Genomic DNA, 26,215 nt, shown 5'->3' with positions numbered 1-26,215 from the left:
CCTGTTAAAAAACTATTTAGAATAAAGTGGTTGGGAAGTTCTGCCTCACCCACTTTATAGTGCAGACCGTACCCCGGCCGACTACTATTTGTTTCGATCTATGCAGAACGCTCTCTCTGAGATACGCTTCACTTCAGAACAGAGTATCCGAAATTGGCTTGAATCGTTCTTGGGCTGTTTTTCAAAAATATTTATAACTTTCGACAATTAAAAATTCATGAAATACTTTATTGAAAAATATGACAAAAAATATTTTTTATTGAATTTTTGCATAGATACAAATTTTTCAAATTGAAATAAAAATTTATTTATGAAGAGTTTTCAATATAATTTCACAGTTTTCTATTTAAAATTGAAAAATAAAAACGAATTTTGAAATTTATTATCAGCAATCCCGCAATTCCCAAAAAAAGTGTTGAAAATCCCAAAAATGGAAATTTTTAGTTTTTTTTTGGCTATAATATCCATACCAGGGTCGGAGTTATCGGAATCCTTCACAAAATAATTAAAAGCATATTTGGCCATCTAAAATCGGTTATTATATTTTGATATCGAATATGCGATTTTAGAATTTTTGGCCTAAAGTTTAATTTACATAAAAATAGGTGTTTTTTGAATGGACCTGGTCCCCTCGGTAACAAAAATTTTTAATTTTTTTTCATTCAAAATATTTTATGAAAACTTAGCTTTTAGAAAGTATATATTTCTTATACATCCTCTTAGAAATTTTTTGCGATAACTTAAAAAGAAAAAAAAGTTCTTTTTTCCCAAAAAATTAGCGAAAAATCGGCTTTTCAAATTTTTTTTTTAAATTCAAATGCATATAACTTTGGACTTAGTCATTATTTTTAAACAGTTCTTTTCTTATTTGACACATACGTATATTGTTAGTCCAATGAAGGAAAACTGGAAAATCGGAAAATATTTGGATACGCTGTTATCAAAAAACTGGAGTAGGTTGGGTAAAAATGTTGAAAATTTAATTTTCAAATGCGAATATCTCCTAAGCTATAAGATACAATTGATAGCTACGACTAGATCTTTTGTAGCACTCGATGAAAAGATTTTATGTGTGTAATTTTTTTGAAATCGGAGCACAAACGAAGAAATAGGATCATTTTAAAAATGTAATATACCCGAGGTGTCCTACTTTTAGGACCCTTGGTCGCGGCCCTGGTGGGCAAATGAGGTCCACGTTCAGAACTTAAACTCGACAGCACTTCTTCTTTGCGCATGTGAAATTTCATTCAAACCAATCTAACCATTTAGAAGTTACAGATTTATTTCCTTCTTTTTTTTCTATACCACTATGTGTCGCTTACGATAAAATTCGTTTAATGTAAAATGTAAACATTGATTTACGATAAACTCTTACCCCCTATAATTTTGAACTTATTAACAATTTTGATATTCTGAAAACGCTAAAACATCAGTCGGTCCATAAAATTTTAATTTTTGGAAATAAAAAAAAATTTTGAAAATGTCGCTTACGATAATTTGGCGCTAAGGGCTCGATATGCCAAACATTTTAAACATGTTTTATTGTTAATTTATAGGTGTTCCCCATTTTATTTAAATAACACAAAAAGTACTTTTTAAGACTTCTAATACTTTTTTATTTTAGTATTTATTAAATAAGTATGTTGAAAAGGTACTTGTCTTAAAGTCTGGTTAATTTTTTTGTATGCTACATTCTGGGCTACTTTATCATAACATAATGTACGATTTCCCCCCATATCCCCTCATTTAACATTAATATATTCTGACTATTGCTCAGCAGGAGCATAACGAATTTAGTTTTTCGAATTATTTTTTCTTGTGTGTGATTATTTTGTATTTTTTTACAATGAAAATGATTTATAAGACTTTGACGTGCATTTCAATTAAGATGACTTGTCTGGGTGCTTGTGATGTGTGTTGTTTTTTTTTTTGTTCAGAGGTGATTTGTATGACATGCCAAGAAAATTGCACGCAATTCAATGTCAGTTACAATAGATAGATAGATGACAGACTGACAAACATAGATAAAACATACAAACATACTACGAGGGAATCCTACAATGAAAAACTATATTTTGTGATTTTCAACAATTTGTTAAAACAATTTTAAAATGCATTTTTAACACCATAAATAATTCATATTTTAAATGCAAGAACGACAAAAAAAAAAAACATGAGAAAAACATATTTTTGTGAAAAACATACAGAAAAACAAATTTTTTAATAAATATTAATGAAACTAATTGATTTATAATGGTTTAATAATACATAAGGGGTCAGTCATTTTTAGTATTTTTATGTAATAAATACATAATTGAGTATGTTTAAAATAAAATTTATGTTTGTTTTTCTGTTTTCAAAAGAATATATTAATTTTAAATGTCGTTTTAAATTTTATCTTAAATTTTCAAATGGAGAAACAAAAAATCATCAACTTTGATCGATGACGTGATCATTACATTATGATCTTTTTAATTTGTTATTGTAGTTTTTGTAGCTTTTTTGTTTTAAATAGTTTAAGTTTGTTGTATTTTTTCTGCTGTACCATGTTTTTTTTCACCATATTCGGCAGATAAATGACAAACTGGTAGTTGCTGTTTGGTTTGTAACAACAAATTTACTAAAACTTTAAACATGCACGTAGTACGTAATAATATAAAATTGAAATAGTTTATGTTACTATTGTGTCAGTAGTTTTTGTCATATGTTTCATGTGTTTTTTTTTGCTGTACAAATATAGTTTACTTGTATAATTAAAATTTATGATTATTATTTAAAATGTCTATAAATAAATAAATGTGAAAACAACAAAAATAAATTAAGTTAAGAAACTTATTTAGCATTTTGCTTGTATAAATTCTAAATGTAGGTTTTTGTTTTTTTTTTTCTTTTTTTAACGGGAACTTTGAAGGAATATATTCTTGTAGGAAGTATTTGTAATTTATGGAAAATATAATACTGTTAAATACTTTTTGTAAATTTTTTATTTGATATAGTGTTATTGTTTAAAAGGTGGCAAAACTTATATACCTTTCATCAAGAAAAATTTATTTTTTCTTCATCGTGATATTTTTTCTGTGAATGAAACCCTAATTAGTTGTCTACAAGTTCTCAGTCTTCTGTCAAATACCTAACTCAGTTGTCAAGTAGTGAGCATTTATTAGTAAAAAATTTGTGAAAACAAAAACAAGTAAGAAAGTATGGTCGGTCAAGCCCGACCATATAATACCCTACACCAAGTAAATGAGCAAAAACATTTTTCTTTTAAAATTTCAATAATTTATATTCGTGAGTGATTTTCGGAAGTGGGCCTTATATGGCAGCTATGACCAATTATGGACCGATCACCATGAAATTAGGTCATGTGATTTTTGTCAACATTAAAGTTATTTATGGTGAATTTTGTTTGTATAACACAATTTTTAAGAGATTTATGCACTTTAAAGTGGTTTTTGGAAGCGGGTCTATATGGGAGCTATGACTAATTATGGACCGATTGTAACAAAATTTGGTGACACGAATTTCGAATACATAAAACTTATTTGGAGCGAAATTTGTGGAGATACATATATAAATTAAACATTTATGACTGATAAAGTCCAACTTCGGGTGGACATTTCTATGGGGGCTATGTGAAATAATGGACCGATTTTAGCCAGTTTTAATACCGCTTGGTCCATGGGCCGAAAAAATTATATTTACCAAATTTTATCGAAATATCTTCAAAATGGATAGACGGACGGACATCGTTTAATCGACTCAGAAAGTGATTCTAAGTCGATGGGTATAATTTAAGATGGGGTTAGACTAATATTTTTGGCGTTACAAACATCTGCACAAACGAATAATACCCTCCCCACTATAGTGGTGTAGGGTATAACAACACTCGTATGTGTGATTTGTTTGAGTTTTTACTGTAACTATAATATAGTTAAAAAACTTGTAACAATATTGAAATGGTTATAGTAACCATGCCCAACTATATTTTTTCTCTGCGTGTATATACAAATTTTCAAAACCAACCAGTTGCTCTGATATGTTACAAAACTGACTCATAAGTAGATATTTGCTTCTAATTTGACATAAGCAGAGCTAATACCCTGGGGTTTCATGCTCCTCTTCAAATGATGTACAAACGTTAGGCGTATAACCCTTAAGGCTTTTTCAAATAGAGCCCCCTGACTTGATCCAAATCAGGTATCATATCTTTCAGGTATTTGTTCCTAATTTGAAGAAATGCTGGACATACATACAAATAATATTTTGCCCTCTTTTTTTCACAAACACAAACTGCGAAGATTTTTGCTGGTCTGCAGATACAGCCAGAATCTCTGGCTGGAATCGAACCCGCAATCCTCAGATTGGTAGCCCAGTACACTTTCATCTAGTTTATTCGCTTAATCGAAAGTCTTATTCGAACAATTCCACATTACCAGTCAGGATACTTATCAGCCTCCTTAGTACAAAAGTTCCATTAAACCTCCCTTTCGCAGACGTTAGCTTAATCCAGCCGTACATGTACATATTTAATGTTTATATGTTTCTTAATAAAAAAATTCGATTACGATAAAAAGTACCATTATCATGAAAGTACCACGACAATAACATCTACGTTTCGGAAGCACACGTGATATTCACAACTGAGCGATAGCTCTATAACCGAAAGTTTTTTTTTCCCCAAGAAAAGAACAAATAAGAGAGCTACATATATTCTGCTGTGCTGAATCTTATATAGCCCTCGCCAAAGTATACATATTGTCAATTCACAAGGTCTCTTATCATGTCATATTGTCATAATGTCCTAATATTTCACAATGGTTTTTATTGTTTTTCAAGTAAAAAGTGTCCTAAACCAGTAGAGACCTTCGCCGAATGCCTAAGTGTCGGTTAAGCTGAGTTGCCGAGTCGAGATATATTAAGACATTATGACAATATGACTGATAAGAGACCTTGTGAATTGACCAATAGTATAGATAAAGATTGAAAATATTTATTGGTTAAAAATATTAAAAAAATATAAAATTTCACCAAATTGTACATTAAAATACAAATTTTTAATTATTTTTAGGTAACAAAATTTTAAAAACGTAAAAAAAGGTTTTTTTTTTTAATTTATTGGTGATAAAATTGAAGGCAAAACTTAATTTTATTTTGTTTTTAATTTTTTAGTGAAAATAATTTTAGACAAAAAATTTTGTTGGTGAAAAAATAAATTGAATTAAAAAATATTTGTCCGGATTTTGACCCATTGTAGGTCCAATTTACTATAGCGTTATATACTTTTTTCCAAAGGGCTTTGAAATATCTTTCATTAGATATACATACATATTGTTTATATTAATAACTTAGTTACACAGATATACATATGTATGTATATCAAAAATAGGTCAAAAATTGAGATTGTTCAGATTTTTCCTTATATCTCAGCCATTTGTGGGTCGATTTTCTCGATTTTAAATAAACCGAACCGGGTTGAAATCAACTTTCCGAAGCCCCCAAATAACTTACATACATGATTCATACATCAATATATCGGGAATTCTTCCGGCTCGGCAAAAATCGGCCCATAAATGGCTGAGATATTGGGAAAAACTCGGGAAAACCTAGATTTTTTTATCTATATCTGGATAACTAAGTCATTAATATAGACAATATGGATATCTAATGATAGATATTTCAAAGTCCATTGCAACGATGTATATAAGGCTATAGTAAGTTGGACCTACAATGGGTCAAACTCGGGAAAAATATTTTTTAACCAGAATTTATTTTTTCATCAAAAACTTTTTTTGTCATAAATAATTTTTTGAAATTTTTTTTTTTAAAAATTAAAAAAATTGTAAAAAACTTTTTTAAAAAAATTAAAAAATAATTTGGAAAAAAAATTTTAAAAACAATTTAAAAAAAAATTAATTTTTTAAATAAAAATATTTAAAAGAAAAATATTTTTAAGTATAATTTGGTGATATAATATTCGTCACAGCCGAATATAGCTCTCTTACTTTTTAGGTTTTATTTTGAAACATTGGTACAACATAAATTTATGCAAAGCATTGACCTTTTTCCATCTTTCTGGAAACATATAGATTCCGGGCCAAAAGAATTGCGAATAATTTTGAGGGCAAGAACACATCAAGTCCGATATTGGCTTGATTCGTTCTTAGCTCTGTTACAAAGTGTAGCGTATCCCAGAGAGGAGGTTTTACATCGATCGAAACAAATCGTAGTCGGACGGGGCAACTTCTCAATATTACGGTTTCATTTCTGGCCGCCTATGGAAAAATGATTTTCTTTTCTTTGACATGCAAAATTTTCTTACAATCCCTCTCGTCTTCAATTGGTTTGGTACCCACTTTCCCTGCTTTTGGATGTATCCTGCTGAACGCAAACATTTTGAAATTGTTGCTTGACTAATTCCCAATGATTTTATAAGCTCTTGTTGCGTTTTACAACAATCTTCATGGAGCAATGCCTCCAATTTATGGTCTTCAAACTTTGTTGGCTGGCCTGTGCGATCTTTGTCTTCCGTATCAATATCACCACTTCCGAACCACACAATCCGATGGAACACATTCAATATATGCTATGGTGCAGCTGAAGCACAAAATTCTACATTTTCGAAGCAAAAAAAACTCAGTTGTTTACACTTTAATGTTCAGAAACTATGTGAGAATAAGTGACAGATATGTCACCTTCAAAATAACATATAAGTTATTAAAACCAAAAACCGAGTTCCAAATATACGCCATCTATTGTAAATCCCGCATTTAAGTACATTTTTATTCCAAATGGAAACATGAGTTTAAAATATCATCTATGGAAGAAAAAGTTCAATAAAGTCTCTGTTTGATGGACTTTCGCTAAAAAAAGTAATATTTTAAAAGGAAAATTTAAGGTACAATTATAAAAAAGATACCATTCATGTAAAAAAAATTAAATTTCAAGAAAAAAGGTACCAGTAATTAAGATATTCAATTTTATACAGACTTCTTATAATTTTGTTAAAAACTATAGGTTTATATAATTGAAATTTATATTTAAAATAAATTTCTTTGATTTTAAGAACATATTTATCTAAATCTAACCATTCTTTTAATTCAATCTCCAATAAATTTTCTTTTTTTTTTTTCTCCATAACTCTCTTGTGTATGAAAAGCTATTTTCATGTAACATTATTTAATAAATATTTATTAACTCCAGTAATAAATTATTACTTAATTTATGTTTAACAGCAACATAGCCACACAAAAACAAATCTTTACTTAAAAATTCATCTCGTACGCTCGTTCATACACATAAGTTGCGATTACACGTATTCACAAAAAAATGCATTTAACAATTATAGCTGACAATAGCAGCAACAGTAAAAAACTATAAATGTTGAATAAAAAAAAAATGCAAACATTTTTAAGTTAATTAATATTTACAAATTACATGAAAATGTTTTCTGTCTAAGTTTTTTTTATTTGTTATTTTTGTGTACATTTTGGTTTTGTTTATAATTTATTACATGACCAAAAATGCACAATCTACTCGTACTCGTACTCACACACAATACACAAACTATGTCAAAGTGTTAATAAAAATTTAAAATTTTTTTTAGCAGTTTTTGTTGTTAGTGCTGCTGCTACTTTTTGGGGTTTTTTGAGTTTCGATTGTTGCCAGTTTAAAGTTATGATAACTTAATAGCCAATACAAATGCCTTAAAAGGTTTGTAAACGGGCTAAAGAAGAAAAAAAAATAAATAAATAATTGTTTATTGCAAAATGTATAAAAAAACAGCATGAATAAAGTGGTGTAGTGCAAAAATATGAGCTCATATTGTCATAAAATATTTAAAAAAAGAAAAGGAACAAAATTAAACAAATCAAAGAAATCTAATCAAACTATATCCAATATAAAAATACCAATTTCTTTACACTTTTTTTTAATATTTACCTTAGAACAAAATTAAACAAATCAAAGAAATCTAATCAAACTATATCCAATATAAAAATACCAATTTCTTTACACTTTTTTTTAATATTTACCTTAAAAATATACTGTTTACATGAAGTCGAAAATTGGAGTTTTCAAATGCCTTCATATTTCTGATTTTAATAAAGATTTTTTTGTTTACATAAAGTCAACATTCGAATTTATAAGAACATTCAAGTTACTTGTTAAATTTTATAAATTTTATACTCTTTGTTCTCATGATTAACAATATTCCAAAAAATTTCCTAAAATATTGGAATTCCTACGGATTTTTTCTTAAAAATATATTGTTTACATAATGTCAAATTTGTAAATTTCAAGAAATCATATAAATTTTATTGAATTTACAGAGATTTTGTATTATTTTACACATAATTTAATTATTTACATAATGTAAACAGTTTAAATTTTCAAGTAAACCAAAGATATTTAATAAATTTTATAAGTTTTATACAAAATTCTTAATATATACCTCAAGAAGACATTGTTTACTCTATAACCATTATTTACATAATGTCAACATTTAAGGATTTTTAACAATATAAAAGAAATTCTTGATTTCATACTGATCTATTGTTGTTTACATTAGAAATACATTGTTTACATAATGTCAATAATGGAAATTTAAGTCTTTTAACCAAATAAAACTAATTTTATTGATGTCATTGATTTCGTACAGATTATTTACCTTAAAAATACGTTGTTTACATAATGTCATCAATTGCCTTATTGTGTAAAATTAAGGCATTATTCGTAAATTTCATTAATTTTACTAAGATTTTGTATTATGTTTCACAAAAATACATTAATTACTCAGTGTCAACAATTGAAATTTTCAATTAAATTTGGTAGGTTTTGTAAAAATGTCCTTAAATACCCATTCATACTCATTTTTTTAATATTTACCTTAAAAATATATCGTTTATATAATATCAACAATTGTTAAGTTGAGTAAGGTTCAAGAAATCATATAAATTTCATTGAATTTACAGAGAATTTCGTATTATTTTACACAAAATGAAATTGTTTACATAATGTCAACAATTTAAATTTTCAATTAAACCTAAGATATTTAATAAATTTTATACAAAAATCTTCTCAAAAAGACATTCTTTACATGATGTCCATTATTTACATAATGTAAAATTGTGTGGATTTTTAACAAAATTAAAGAAAACTTCTTAAAATTCCTGATTTTATACTGACCTATTGTTGTTTACATGAAAAATACATTGTTTACATAATGTCAATAATGGTAATGTACACAAAATTTGGTACTTTTAATCAATCTAAACTAAGTTGATTGGATGTATGACTTAAAAATGCAGGATTTTTTCGAATTTATAGCTTTTATTTTGAAACATTTGTACAATATAAATTTACTCAAAGTATTGGTCATTATTAGCTATGACCCTTTCCCATTTCTGGCAACATATGGATTCCGAGCCAAAAGAACTGCTCATTATTTGAGGCCAAGAACGAATCAAGTCAATATCTGATACTCTGTTCCAAAGTGAAGTGTATCCCAGAGAGAGCGTTCTGTATCGATCGACACAAATAGTAGTAGGACTATAAGACCACTTCATTCTAAATAGTTTTTATTATGTATTGCAATATGTGGCAGAGCGTTGTCATGATGGAATATTAATTATGGTTTCATATCTGGCCTTAATGCTCGTTTCAAACGAATCAGTTGTGCTCGATACGGGTCCCCCTTGATGGTCTGCCCAGATTTCAGAAGCTCATAATAGTTATGACACTTTTGGTTTCACCAAAAAATTTGACATTTAAGATGCAAAAAAATTTACCTTAAAAATACATTGTTGACATTGTGTCAATAATTTGATTACTCTGTAAAATTAAACAAATCATTTAAATTTGCTTGATTTTACAATATTTTCGTATTAATTTACGCAATAATACATTATTTACATAATGTAAACAATTGCGTTTGTAGCGAAATTAAAGAAAATTACTTAAAAACCTTGATTTTACACTGAATTTATTTTATTTACTTTACAAAAACATTGTTTACACAATGTCAATAATTGTTATATTTCAGTAAAATTAAAGAAATCAGATACACATACTTGGTTTTACAAACATTTCTTAATATTTACATAAAGATGCATTATTTACATGATGTAAACAATTGAAATTTTCAGGGAATATTAAAGTAACTTAGTGAATTTACTTAATTTTTTTTTTACAGATTTTATATTATTTACCTTAAAATAATATTGTTTACATATTGTAAACAATTGAAATTTACAGGTATATTAAAATAAATTATGGAATTTGCTTAATTTTATATAAATTTTATATTATTTACCTTAAAATTACATTGTTTACATAATTTCAAAAATTGCATTTATAGCTAAATTAAAGAAAATTTCTTAAAATCCTTAATTTTACGCATATATTTAATTACTTACCTTACAAATACATTATTTACACAATGTAAATTATTGCAATAAGCTGTAAAATTAAAGAACTCAGAAAAATGTTCCTGATTTTACTAAGATTTCTTATTATTTACATAAAGATACATTGTTTACATAATGTCAACAATGGATGTTATATTGAAAATAAAGAAAATTTCTGGAATTCTTTGATTTTAAAAAGTTTAGCTTAAAAATACATTGTTTACATAGTGTAAAATAGCAATGCATTAAGTAAGTTTAATGAAACATTTCACTTAACATACTTCTCATTTTATATAGAAAAAAACATCATCAAATTGATGAAAACCATTAAGATCAGATCATGCGCATAAAATATTCCGATCGAATAAATAAATTTCAATTCAATTGCAATTCCATAGAGCCACGTCTATAAAAACACAAAAGACTACAGCAGTAGCTGGAAAAAAAGCGCACACGAAAACAAATAAACATATTAAAAACGTTACCAAAATACGTAAAATTCTGTTAAAATAGTGACTGAGACAATAAACAGAAAAGCTGCATTAATCTTTTGTAATAAAAATAGAACGCTGGAAAAACGACAAAAAACAACACAACACACACAACAACAACTATCATCTATCGATAACAATGTAAACGATGCAGATGACGAAATGACAATAGAATGACAATTTCTATTTGTGCAACTGCATGTTGAGACAACGGGAATATGATGACTACAAATCCACTCAAACTAACTGGCGGATGAATGGAAGGACAGACGGACAGACAGACTGACTAACTGCAGCATTTTGTTATTTTATATTTGACTTACACACGTAGCATATCAGCGTCTAACAAATTTCGTTGAAATGAAAGAGCAAACAAAAAAAAAGAACCCTAGAGGAGACTTACATGAATAATAAATACCCTGCAGTATAAAATTTGAACACTATGTTGGAGTAGCTTAATATAGAAATACTTATATAGAATTAATAGTTAGTTCTATAGCTGTATAGAATTTTCATTTGACTTTAAGCATCAAAACGTTACAAATACATCAATCAACTGTTGGTACTGCCCTTTCTCCTACCCTACCCTATCTCTTCTCTAACAAATACTTGTACAGGCTACAGTCTTTTACTTTGCCCATTTGAATTGTTAGTTTTTTGCACGCTTTAGTTAGTTTTTATTAAAATGCAAAATCAGTATTCTACTTTTGCTACATTGAAATCAGTTTTTATTTGTTCCATTTCAATTTGTTACAAATCGAATAGAGGATTGTAATCTATTGTTATTTTATATTTATTTTTTTTTTCAACAGAAAAAGATAATTCCACTACTATTTATTGTATGGAAAAATTCATTGACTGTAACAGAAAAAAAAACACAAAAAATAAGTCACACAAAAACTATAATGCTTAATTTGTCTATGGAGCAGTTGCCTTAGTTTGGTTTGTTTTTTTTTACTGTGAAAGTTAAGCCACTGTTCTGTAGCATTTTTATTGTATTGTTAGACAACGTTAACTTGTCTATTAAATCACGTTAAGTATTTGCCATAATGCCATCACTATTATCACTGTTAGCATCGCCATCATTGTCAACGTAAAATTTAACGCTTGATGTGATGCTTTTGCCTGGGGTATGACAGTGATATTTTGCTACTTATTAAAATCAGTAACTAAAGCTGTTTTGAAATCAAAAAAAAATATGTTTATAGTAATGTAAACAATTGGAGCTTTTAAGAAAATGCACAAACATTTCTTAAAATCATTGATTTCATAAAGATTATTTATTGTTTACCTTAAAAATATATTATTTACATATTGTCAACAATTGTTAGGATTGCAAAATTTAAAAAAATGTATGTAAATTGAATTATTTTTTAAAGATTTTGTATAATTTTACACAATAATACATTGTTTACATAATGTCAACAATTGAAATTTACGGAAAAATTAAAGAATATTATTAAATTTTGTCAATTTCATACCGTTTGCTTATTATTTACCTTTAAAATACATTATTTACACAATGTCAACAATGGAGATTTTCAACAAAATTAAACAGACATTCTTAAAAACCTTGATTTCATATTGATTTACAGTTGTTTACCCTAAAAATACATTATTTACATTGTGTCAATTATTGGTATGTTTAAAATTATGTTTTATTTTGTAAATTTGGTAAGTTTTGTAAAAAGTTTTGTAAGTATTTACCTTAAAAATTCATTGTTTACATGATGTCAACATTTATGATTTTAACAAAATTCAAGAAATTTTTCGAAAATATGTGAATTCATACTGATTTTTTTTAATATTTAACTTAAAATTACATTGTTTACATAATGTCAACAATTGCTATATTGTGTAAATTTCATGAAATCATATAAATTTCATTGAATTTACAGAGATTTCGTATTATTTTACACAAAATTAAATTGTTTACATAATGTCAACAATTTACAATTTGATGTAAACCAAATATATTTCATAAATTTTACAAGTTTTGTACAAAATTCTGAATATATGCCTCAAAAAGACATTGTTTACATTATAACCATCATTTACATAATGTCAACATTTAAGGATTTTTAACAAAATTAAAGAAAATTTCTTAAAATTCTTGATTTCATACTCATCTATTGTTATTTACATTAAAAATACATTGTTTACATAATGTCAATAATGGTAATGTATAAAAAATTTGAGTATTTTAACCAAATTAAACATATTTGATTGATGTCATTGATTTCGTATATATTTTGTATTATTTATCTTACAAATACATTGTTTACATAATGTCAACGTACATTTCATTAATTTTAATTTTGCTTACACAGTTTCAACTATTAAAACTTTCATTTAAATAAAGATATTTATTAAATTTACATTGTTTACATAATGTCAACAATTGATATGTTGTGTAAAATTCAATAAATCATATAAATTTCATTGAATTTGCTGAGATTTCGTATTATATTACACAAAATCAAATTGTTTACATAATGTCAACAATAGAAATTTTCAAGTAAACCAAAGATATTTAATAAATTTGATAAGTTTTATACAAAATTAACAATATATACCTCAAAGCGATATTGTTTACATGATGACATAATGTCAAAAGAAAATTTCTTAAAATTCTAGATTTATACTCATCTATTGTTGTTTACATTAAAAATACATTGTTTACATAATGTAAATAATGGTAATATATACGAAATTTGAGTCATTTAACCAAATTAAACTAATTTTATTGATGTCATTGATTAATTACAGATTTTCTATTATTTACCTTAAAAATACATTGTCTACATAATGCCAATTATTGCTATATTGTGTAAAATTAAGACATTATACATAAATTTAATTAATTTTAGTAAGATTTTGTATTTTGTTGCACAAAAATACATTGTTTACACAGTGTAAACAATTGAAAATTCAAGTAAACTAAATTTGGTAAGTTTTGTTAAAATATCAAAAAATTTACCTCAAAAATGTTTTGTTTAAATGATGTTAATATTTGGGAATTTATCTAAATTAAAAAAATTCCTAAAATATCTGAATTCATATAGACTTTTTATACCCTCCACCACCGCAAGTGGTGAATGAGGGTATATATAAGTTTGTCATTACGTGTGTAACATTGAGAAATATTCATCTGAGACCCAACAAAGTATATATTTTCTTGATCTGTATGAAATTCTAAGTCGATTGAGCCATGTCCGCCTGTGTGTCTGTTCAGTAGAACCAGAGCTATGAACCAAAATGTGAGACAACCTAAAAAAAATTGACAATTTTCACATATTTTTGGTTATTTGTGCAAATATATTGCAGATAATACCATAAAACTTTACACACGTAATTTTTATAATAAAAGGACTAACTCTAGTGAAAATTATAAGAATCGGTTCATGATTTCTCATAGCCCCCATACAAATTTCTTCCCGAAATATGGTTCTATGGTCTATAAATGCCTTCAGAATTGCAGTATCCATACAAAATTCAGCAAAAATAAGTTTCGTGCTAAAAGAAATCACAACACTAAATTTTTTGTGGATCGGCCCATATTTGACCATAGCCCCCATATAAAGTTCACTTCCGAAAATCACTTAAATTAGCACAAATATCTTATAAATATCGCTATTAAGTTGAAATTCGTCATAAATAATCCCCATATGATGATCGGCCTATAATTGGTTATAGCTCCCATATATATCAACATAAAAAATATGTATGCAGGTGGAGGGTATTTAAGATTCGGCAAAGCCGAATATACCTTTCTAATTTGTTTTAATTATTTACCATGAAGACATTGGTTGTATGACTTAAGAATGCAGTATAATTTCAAATTTTTAGCTTTTATTTTGAAACATTTTTTCAATAGAAATGTATTCATAACAATTGCGAATTGTTAGCTATGACCTTTATCAATCTTTCTGACAACATATGGATTCCGAGCCAAAAGAACTGCTTATCTTTTGAGGCCAAGAACGTATCAAGCCAAAATCGGATCGGATCTTCATGGAGTAATGACTCCAATTTTTGGTCTCCAAAACTAAAAAAAAAAGTTATTTTACCTTTTGGTACCTTGGAGACTTAATGTCTGTCACTTTTATTTATATATTTTTTTTTATATCATATTAATTCTATGAACTTTGATTTCATAGAGTCTATAAACACATAAATCTTTAATAAAAATGATTTCATTACAGTCTGTTAGTCTTTGTAAGCATTCCATAATTTTCACAAAATTCTTTACCATAATTGGTCAATAAATTCTAAAATTCATAATTAATTTTTATCATAACACAAACAACAAAAACACAACACTTGTTATTTCATAAATATTTCATATAGTTTTTGCCATCCATTCTATGACTAAATTTGGCTCGAGCCTTTTGAACAACTAAAAAAATGTTAAAAATTTGTTAAAACAAACAACAAAAACCAAACAATTTTACACAACAAATATTTAATAATAGAGTTGAGCTTAGAAAAAAAAGATATATGTATTTGAACATGATCTACACATTCTGTAAATATAGTTTATAATAATTATTTGTTAAACATTTTGTTGTTGTTGTTGTTGTTAACACTAGAGACAAGTAATGTAAACCGCAACAAACTATGGCTTATTAGTTAAGTGTTACAATTGTTTAAACGTATTGCTGTTGTTTGTAATGAAAAAAAAAAAATTATTTATTTATTTGGTTTTGTTATTTTCATTTATGGAATTTATTATTGCCACCATTACTTTAATACACTCTTGTCAACATTTAGTTAATCCAATTAAACAGTTTTTTTTTTGCACTTTTTATACCCACCATCAAAAAAGATGGGTTGTATATTGATTTTGTCATTCCGTTTGTAACACAACAAAATATTTGTAGCAGACCCACATTTGTATATATATATGTATATTCTGGGTCCTCATAAGTTACTAAGACCATCTAGCTATGTCCGTCCGTCTGTCTTTCTATTGAAAACACGATAGAGCCCAAACGAAACAAGGTTAAAATTTTACACAAATATTCTCAGTTGATAAGGTTTGTTTGGCCCCCACAAATGTCCCTGCTTGTGCAGCCGTAAATATATTGATTATGCGACAATCCAGATAAAATCTTGCACAAATTAGTTTTAAGTACTTTGAAATTATATTGTAAAATATGGCGAAAACCTAGCGGCATTTGTCCCTAGTCCACATACAAGTTGTCTTGTAATAATTAATATTCTGATGAAATTTCACATAAATAAGTTTTATATGAAACTAACTCTCTCTACCAATTTTTGTGAGGATTGCTCCATAATTGACCCAACGCCACAAAATTAATCACTCTATCAAATTCTGGTATGTTCGCATCGTAACTGATTCAAGTCCCCAATACAACATATTGATGGTGGGTATACAAGATTCGGCACAGCCGAATACAAATCCCTTATTTGTTTTGCTTTAAGTTTATTCTCTCGTGTTTTAACATGACAACAAAACCCAAAACGTGACTTAAATTTTAAAAATTTTGTTTCAGTTAATTGTAATAAAAGGTGTAGTTTTTTTTATCGGTTTTTATAAGAATGATGTGTTAATAAGAAATTGAAATGATGTGAAAGGTGGCAGAAAGGCATACAAATGTGAACTAATTTTAAAGATTTTTTTTATAAATATTCAAAAAAGTGACACATTTAAGAAGTGTTAGTCATTTTTGAGTTTAAACAGAATTGAATCAATTGTAACAACACGTAAGCTTTAGTACATAAATCAACAGACTTAGAATAACAATCTGTGGCCATCTTCAAGGTCAAGTAGAATTGATATGATACCGTTTTGAAATGACCACACCACTCAATAAAAGTGAGAAACTAGATAAATACTAAATGCTTGTGTGTGAGTGCTAGACCCAACCTGTTGCGTTCAGCTATCCAATAAGGCCAACCAATCTTATTTCTGAAACCTCAAATATTTCTTTCAGTAAATCGAGGGCCTATATTCAAAAACCTCTATCTTGAAAAACAAAACTTTTCAGGAGAGCCAAAAAACAGCTTGTTTCCGTATTACTTGAGTTATTAAAATTAAAAAAAAAAAAAAATTCAGTTTTTTTTAAAAAAAATTGTTTGAATTGTTTTTTTTAAATTATTTTTTTTATAAATTTAAAATTTTTTTTTAAATTGAATTTTTTTTAAATTTAAAAAAAAAATGTTTTCTTTTTTAATTTTTTTGGTGAAAAAAAATTGGGGTTAACAAATATTTTTTTCCGATTTTGACCCATTGTAGGTCCAACTTACTATGGTCTTATATACAGTGGTGGCCACCAATTTAAGACAAATACTTGAATTTTTTTCATCAACTGAATTTTAAGTGCGATAGAGCCAAAATAAAAGGACCTCTAAGGGTATGAAATTTTTTATTAATGTTTCTAGTTTCTGAAAAATGTTTGGAAAAATCGGTAAAACATATATGGACAAAGATATGTGGAAATACGTTGACCCACCTCAGCGAACATCCGGTGTTAATAACATGATATGAGCGAAACTAATGGAACTAAAAATACGAAATTTGGTCCGAATATTTTATAATAATAAAAATATAATGATATAAATGTGAGAAAATATGTTTATTTAAAAAAAATTTTTTTTGGTCAAGTTGTAGAAAAATTGTATGTTTTCGTGGTGAATATGTGTGAATTGACACAGTCGAATGTGTGTTAAACAGTGTGTTAAAACAGTCCTCATTCATATATATTTGTGGAAATATTTGAAAAAATAGTTGACAATCACGTGGATTTTAGCAAACAATTTTTGTCTTAAATTCCTGGCCACCACTGTACGTCGTTGCAAAGGTCTTTGAAATATCTATCATTTAAATCTATAGATATCCATATTGTCTATATTAATGACTTAGTAATCCAGATATACGTCAAAAATCGAGGTTGTCCTGATTTTTTCCTCATATCTCAGCCATTTGTGGACCGATTTTGCTTATTTTAAATAGCAAACTTCTCGAAAGCATATCTGACATAATTATTGAAGATTTGGATCCCGAAGATATCAGGGGTCTTCAGAAAATTGATTTCAACAGACAGACGGACATGGCTTAATCGACTCCGCTTTCTATAAGGATCCAGAATATATATACTTTATAGGGTCGGAAATGAAAAATGTAGAAATTACAAATGGAATGACAAACTTATATATGGGCAAGTCCCAGAAACAGTCTACCAACAAACAAATTTTTAAATGAATCAAACTTGGAATTCTTAATTGTAATATTAGACTTGATATGTATATTATATTTTATATGTAAACAAAATGTATTTTGATGGTCATTCATACAAAAATGAATATCAAATCCAACACTAGGTCAGATATCTTAATTTTATACAAAAAATTGAATTTTTTAATGTGTTTTTATAATTACTGAAATGTTAACAAGATGGTTCGATTGACAGCTATATTTTTGACCATTCAATTTAAATACAAATGAATTTTGAGTAATTTCACTTTGAATGGAATTATTCGCAACTTCTCACGGAAAAGGAGATAATTTTCTAGCATTTGGATAATTTGTAACGAGCGTCACGTAACGTGCGTAACAAAATGTTCTCGGCTTTTTATGAAAACGGCAAATGATTGTTCATGCAAATAAGTTATATTAGAATTCTCTTTCATTCATCTTTCTTTTAGGAATAAGATTTTGTGTGCTTTATTATGCCACATTCGCTAAAATTACGAATAAATACTTCAACTTTTAAAGTTACTTCCACTTTTTGCAACGTGCGTCACAAAATTTTGCGATCAGTTATTTCGCAAGAAATGGCAATTAAAAGGAAATGTCTTATGCCATTTGTAATTGCACTTAAATCTCACTATAGCGTATAGTATACGTTGGAGGTATCCTATTTGAAAAAACAAAAAATTTTAATATTTAAATATGAAAACGTGTACGAATGAAACGTTCGTCACGCAGGATTAGCGCACATACCCTTCTCACGAAGGTGAAGGGTATACAAATATTTGAAAATAATTTTTTTTTCAAAAGATAGAGGGTTTTTTCAGAAAAATTATTTGTGTAAAACAGAGAAATAACAGAAATGCAAATAAAACAGCATAAAACGCACATTTATTATAAAATTCACACCATATATGAGGGCTGTTTTACTGAACATTTTACCATCCAAAAGTCATTTTCGTGAAAATCAAAGATAGAGGGTTTTGAATATAGGCCCTCGATATGTTTTCTCAGAAAAGTAACTTATGAAGAGCTGCACTTTCACAGAAATATAATGAAAATAAGTCTTCTCTTCTCCGCAGTTTCGAAGCTTAATTTTGTTATTTTATAATTCGTTTTGGTCCAAGTTTGCTTGCGATCTTACCAATCACCCAGTGATCCGTTAACATTGAAATATCCTTTCGGTTTCAATTAAATTTTCTGGAAACCATGCACATTTCCATTCTGCGTTAAACAGTGGTGTAAAAAAAAAATATAGAGGGAAATAAATATGTAATTTCTAAATGGTAAGTCCGATTTGAATGATATAGGAAGTGTTGTCGAGTTTAAGTTTTGAAATTGTATCTCATGGGCCAACCAGGGGCGCGACCAGATGTCCTGAAATTAGGACACCTCTAATATATTACATTTATAAAACGATACTATTTCTTCGTTTGTATTTCGATTTCAAAAAAATTACACATATAAAATCTCCTTATCGAACACTACAAAAAACCTCCAAGCTATCAATTATCTCTTATAGCTTAGGAGATATTTGCATTTTTACCCACCCTACACCAGTTTTTTGATAACAGCTGATCCAAATATTTCCCGATTTTCTCCAGTTTTCCTTTATTGGAATAACAACACATATATGTGCCAAATAGAAAAATAATTCTTTAAAAATAATGACTAAGTCCAAAGTTATATGCATTGTTTTGAAATCGGAACACAAACGAAGAAATAGGATCGTTTTAAAAATGTAATATACCCGAGGTGTCCTACTTTGAGAACCCTTGGTCATGCCCCTATTGGGTCCATGAGGTCCAAATTCAAAACTTAAACTCGACAACACTTCCTCTTTGTGCATGTGTAATTTCATTCAAATCGGACTTATCGTTTAGAAGTTACACATTTATTCCCCCTATTTTTTTCTATACCACTGGCTGTTATCTATTATCAGTCTTCTGAAGATAGTGTCCGAAGATTTCACTTTTAATAGCCCCAAGTGATATTTCGATATATACTTTATCCGGAGTTTAGAACTGAAAAATCCTGTAACAGTGTCATATCCTTTTATCATGTCGCTAATTTCCATTCCCATCTAGAAGGAATGAAACTTTGAACATTCATATGACAATATTGAAGGTATTATTGCATCTATTTAGCCACCTTGAAAATGATATAGAGGAGCGGAGGAGAGATCAAACCAAACTTGGATCGTTTCAATTAGGTTAGGTTAGGTTACGTGGGTTGCTCGCAATTTAGAGAGTTCACTCCAAGGCCTTGTGGCCCATTGTGATACCCTTAGAAATACTATTCGCTTATGCTGAAAATTCGTACATAAAGTGGGAATAGTTTCCCTCCCTAATTTCGTTGACTATGTGATTCCTGTGGTCCCCGTGGGAACCAACTGGTACTTCTAATAAACCTGATCATATTTACTAGTGACAGTCCAGATCATGGAAAAGAGCTCTACCAAGATGTAGTAGTCTATGCTCTTGTAAGGCTGGGCATTCACATAGAAGGTGCTGTACCGATTCCTCCTCCTCTTCATCTAAATCACTTCTACAGTAGCTATAACGTGGGTAACCCATACGTTCCGACATATGTCCAATCATACAGTGCCCGTTAATTATACCCGTAAGAAGCCTGATCGAATTCCTGCTAAGATACAAAAGAGTCCTAGTTCTATCCTCTGTCAGATTGGGCCAGAGCATTCTGGATATTCTACAAGTGATGATATTTGACCAGCTGAGTTCCGTCTCACTCAAAGCCCATTCATCTATCAATCTCGATACTGTCACCAGGGGAGTGTGAATATCCCTTTGCGCTAGAGATACGTCCAGGGACGACCCGTTGGTTGCACACTTATCAGATACTTCATTTCCCCGGATGCCCTCGTGTCCTGGAAGCCATATCAACTCGACGTGATGTTGTGTCAGTTGTGCCAGTGATTTGATACAATTAAGAAGACATTTCGACCTGATCACGTTGGAGTTAAGAGCCTTGATTGATGCAAGGCTGTCCAAGTAGATATGTATAGTCGAATTTTCGAGATTCAGTTCCCGGATTCTTCTCGCGGCTGTATCGAAGGCATAAATCTCTGCCTGGAAAACCGTGCAGGTATCGGGTAATCGAATAGACATCAAAAGGTCCAGTTCATCTGAATTAGTCCAACTTGTTTTGATTTCTCGCTGTTCCCAAGACATGTTGTGATAACTCTCGGTTTCAAAACTGATACTATCTCAGTACTTAGATTTTTTGAATGGTTCTTACCACCTTATGCACAGCAGTCCCCGTAGATCGATATTTTAAGTAAGCATGTTGACAGTTCGAGAGTCATGAAGAGCTCTTAAGACTTAGTATGTGTGTGTCAATGAGTCTCTCCAAGGCTATCACAAGGAAAGATGGATTGACTTATTGAGCGCAGGTCTTTAGCATTCTCAATTATTGGTAATTAAAATAAGCTTTACCCATAATATGTTGAATCTGTGGCAGAATGTCATTAGATTCCGGTGATTTTTATGGAGAAAAAGTATTAACCGGATGAGAAATACTGCCCTGCAAGAGTAGAATATCGAACGATTCCGCAGATGATTCTGGACAGTGTCTGTTATTCAGAACCTTACTAAGTTAGAATCTTTGATATTTCCTAGTTTCTGGTTCAGGCATTGCACCACGAACATACTTTTGCGATTTTAAAGGCTTTCTAGAGTTTGTTTGAAGGCAGGATGCTTCAAATGTCTTTACGGAAAATTTTTTCGAACTTATCAGTACCAAAAATTGTGTTTTCGATTCTTCTTATATTTGATTTAAAAAAGTAAATTCTGCTTGGATTCCGGAAGCAATATTTTTTCTCATTCCTCAAAGATTATCCAATTATGGTTAAAAATGGATCAAAATGCTTCTTTAAGTCTTTTGGAAAGTTCTGAATTTTACCATGGAGGGTTACTCTTCCTAGCATTTGTTTGACAGCAGAAAACTTTACTAAATATTCTCTCGACCTTATCACGGTTTGTTCTATTGCTAGCATTCTTCTTAGATTATATTTCAGAAAGCCATTGCACTTAAACCATTCAGTTCTTCTTGGATTACTGAAGCATAGTTTCGTCTCATAACTCAAAGAATATACAATTTTGTTTTAAAAATAACCTCTTATACATTATTAAAGGCTCTAGGTTCAAGTTTAAGTAGAGTAACTTTCCTTAGCCTTTGTTTGAAAGCAGGAAACTTCAAATGCATTGTCAATGATTTTATTAACGATTTCCACGACATTATCTAGACCAGAAGTCCTGTTTTCTACTGCTCGCATTATTTTTAGTTTATATTCCAGGAAGCTATTGAACATAAACCAGTCAGCTTTTCTTGGATTTTTTAATCATAGCGTTGTCTCATTCTTCAACAAGTATCCAATAATGATCTAAAAAGGGCCTGTATTATTTTAGACATTATTAAAGGCTCTAGGTTCATATTTAAGTAGTTCATAGAGTTCTGAATTCCACCATGTAGAGTAACATAGCCTTGTTTGGAAGCTTTAATAAAATATATCCTCGACCGATCTTGTCGACTGCTGGCATACTGCTTAGTTTCAGGAAGGCATTGATCTTAAACCAGTCAGTTCTTCTTGGATGATGAATAGTTTTGTTTCCTAGGTCAGACCTACATACCTTATGGAGCATCCGATACTGACATTTGTTGTTTAGCTTCATCAACTGATTCAATTTCCCTGATTTTAAATAGCTTTTCTTAACCTTAATTTGATAATTTTCATTAAAACAAAAATGCTAAAATTACACTCCTCTAAGCATTTTCTTATCCATTCAGAACATGTTCATTGTAAAGAAAACAACAAGTTTCAAGCATTTTCACATTTAACTGTTATTTTTACGAAAAATACACCAAATCCATGATTGATGAATGACTTGCGTTATAAATACACGAAATGAAATAAAACTGTCATGTTGAAAAACAGAAAGAAAAAGAACTAAAACTTAATGGTTATTTGGTTACACAATGTTAAAAATAGGATTTAATCCAAACATACACATGTATGGAATATTGAATTATACATGTAAACATTGTATTTAATACTATTAAGAATAAATACATATAAACAAACATATACTTAAGTGAAGCGATGGCCAACGATATTACTGCTCGTTAAGGATACAAAATAAATAGATTCAGTGTAGAAGAGAACGAGTGCGAGTACTTAGTAGTAATCAATAAAAATAAATTGATATATAGAAGGACTGTGTAGCAGTAATAAGATGAAAATCTTAACAATATGTCAATAAGAGAAGCAAAAAAATATAAGTCAGAAGGTTTAATGAGGTTAAAACGAATCTTAAATATCCTATAATATCCTTAAATACCATACAACAATGATTGCTGCAACACACTATGACTTCTACACATTAAACTTTTAAACACATAACAACAACAAACCAAGCAACTGTAAAAATGTTGCCATTGATTTTGGTTAGAGGTTGTATTCTTCATTGGTTAATAACTTTTATCGTGGTGAACTGATATTGTTGATTTTCAATAGCAAACAACTTAGGACAATCAGAAATATTTCAGATAAATCTCATTCATTTCGGTGTTGTATTTTGGACATGAGCGTGTTTTACACATACATTAAAAAGTTAGCGAATTTTCTAAATTTTTTAATAATTTACATTTCGTATGAAATTCCTGAATCGTTTTAATAAAAAAATATTTTATTTTTTAAATTTTATAAACGGTAATTAAACAAATTATACTCAATTCTACTTTGATGCTCATTTATTCAGCATACTGTGGCATTCTTAACCACTGTAGAACAACAATGATTGCTGCAACAACACACTGGCTTCTACACATTGAACTCATACACACATTACAACAACAATCTAAGCAACTGTAAAAATATTAACATTGATATTCCTTAAAAGCATTACAATTTTTGAGGTAGTCTCATTCTTTGTTTAATAACTTTTTCGTAGGGAACTGATAATGATGAATTTTAATACCAAACAACTTAGGGTAGTGAGAAACATTCTAGATGAATCTCATTTATTTCGGTGTTGTATTTTAGACATAAGCGTGTTTTACACACACATTTAATATTTACATTTTTTTTTAAAATCTTCTCCCTAAAGCTTAAAAACTATTGCATACTATAGGGTGTTGACTAAGAAAGCAAACAAAAAAATCCATTGAACATTTATTAAATAAACAATAAAAAAGGATTTAAAAGAACGAGACAGGATATTAAGATAACAAACAGTTGACAAACAAATGATATTAAGAGAAAAGCAAAGAATGATTGATAACTTAAGTAATCGCAATTGAAATTTAGTTTTTTTTATATACAATATAAATATAAAACAAACAAAAACACATAATTGATGATTTATTTTAATAAATAACTTAATTTTTGTTTTTTTTTTTCTCTTTACTTACAGGCCTTATGTGGTGTGGTGTTTCAAGTTCCTACCATGTCCGGCGATAAATTGCGCATCAGTACCATGCAAGAGATCATCAAACCGAATACGGTGAAACGTATACAGGGCTATGGTTTACCTTTTCCTAAGGACACTTCACGCAAGGGTGATCTATTGGTAGCTTTCGATATACAATTTCCCGAGAAATTAACAGCCGCTCAAAAGGAACTACTCAGGGACATGTTATGATATGTTACCTCTCAAACAACCAACAACAACAATAACATCAAAAACAACAACAACAACAACATTAAATGCTGCAAATAAATCATTTAGAATGAAACTAAATTTAACATCAAACAACAAAATTTAAACTAATTTTTGAAATAATTAATAAAAAAAAAATTATAAAATGGAATTCTGAAAACAACAACTTCAAATACAATTCACAAATAATTGTCTTAATTATTATTTTTTAAATTAATAATTTAAAAAAAAGATCTTTGTAATTTAATATGTATCTCTACTTGAGGTATTTCAAAATGTTTTTTGCCTCAAATTTCTTTTTTTTTTTAAACAAAATGCTCACTAACAAATTTCCTTAATTTTTAAATAAAATATTTCTGTTTTTTGTAAATTTATTTTTGACTCTCTAAATAAATAAATAGTTTTTTTTATTATTAAATAAAAATGTCTGTTAAACAAAATGTCATTATATTATTGTTTGGTTACTTAAAACAAAATCTTTTGTGTTTTTGTTAAAAAAAAACTCTTGTGTCTTCTTTTATCTTTTAAAACAATTACAAAAACAACAATTGTACTACTAATTTATTATTTAAATTTATAAGTTAAAACCAATCAACAAACAAAAATAAATAATAAAACCATAATGATCTGTTTTTTGTCTATAAATTTAAATAAAAAAAAAACAATAATTTGGAGTTTTTCTTTGCTGAAAGGTTATGTTAGGTTTTATGGGTCTTTTATGGGTTGTAAGTTGTGATACTGTGATACATTTCTCACACACAAAGTGGTTCGTGTGAGAATCAACCGGTACTTCTAATAAATTTTATCAGATTCATGGCCAGAGTTTGGACTTTAAAGACAATGGTGGAGACAAGGAGGGCCAATTTTTGCTTCTCAATCCGATTTAAAAGATTAGCTGTATATTATTTCTTATAGTTTACGAGATATTAGCAATTGAAAATTAAAGTTTAATTAGTTTTATCTAAATTAATATGTTTTTTTGTTAATAGCGGATCCAAATATTGACCGATATTTTTGAAATCAATTATTTTTAATTAACAACAAACGAATAAGTATTTACAAAAATTAATTATGACTTTAAAATGCGGGATTTTTTTAAAATTTTTAGCTTTTATTTTAAAACAATTGTACAATATAAATTTATTAGTATTGGCCATTGCACAGTGGGGCAGAATCGAGCATTCAAGTTTAAGTTATTAAAATGGGCCATACAAATGCTCTAGGGGCGTCGATATGGGGTCTCAAAGTAGGGTACCTTCGACAGGTTCAATTTTTAAACACATGCCATTTTTTTGTTTCCCATCCACATAAAAAATTATATTTCAATTCAAACATTTATCCGATATTGAACTGGTTTCAATTATTTCATAATTAAATCAAGTATTCATTTGCTCAAAAACAAAATTTCTTGATATTTTCTATTGAATT

At 28.5% G+C, this 26,215-nt stretch overlaps 1 protein-coding gene across 3 annotated transcripts in view; it reads left to right on the top strand.

Annotated features, from left to right (window-relative positions):
• Positions 1-25,455, top strand: part of LOC135950088 (dnaJ protein homolog 1) — an 82,276-nt gene extending 56,821 nt beyond the window's left edge. For all 3 annotated transcript variants that reach the window (XM_065499600.1, XM_065499601.1, XM_065499602.1), the window contains one exon: positions 24,542-25,455. In XM_065499600.1, coding sequence (XP_065355672.1) covers positions 24,542-24,769 — 228 coding nt within the window. In that variant the 3' untranslated portion in view covers positions 24,770-25,455. The remainder of the gene's footprint in view (positions 1-24,541) is intronic.
• The last annotated feature ends 760 nt before the right edge of the window (positions 25,456-26,215 follow it).

Source organism: Calliphora vicina, chromosome 2 (assembly GCF_958450345.1).
Source record: "Calliphora vicina chromosome 2, idCalVici1.1, whole genome shotgun sequence".
NCBI classification, from domain to species: domain Eukaryota; kingdom Metazoa; phylum Arthropoda; class Insecta; order Diptera; family Calliphoridae; genus Calliphora; species Calliphora vicina.
Note: the sequence above shows the minus strand (reverse complement) of the source record. Positions and strands in the feature narration are given on the sequence as shown.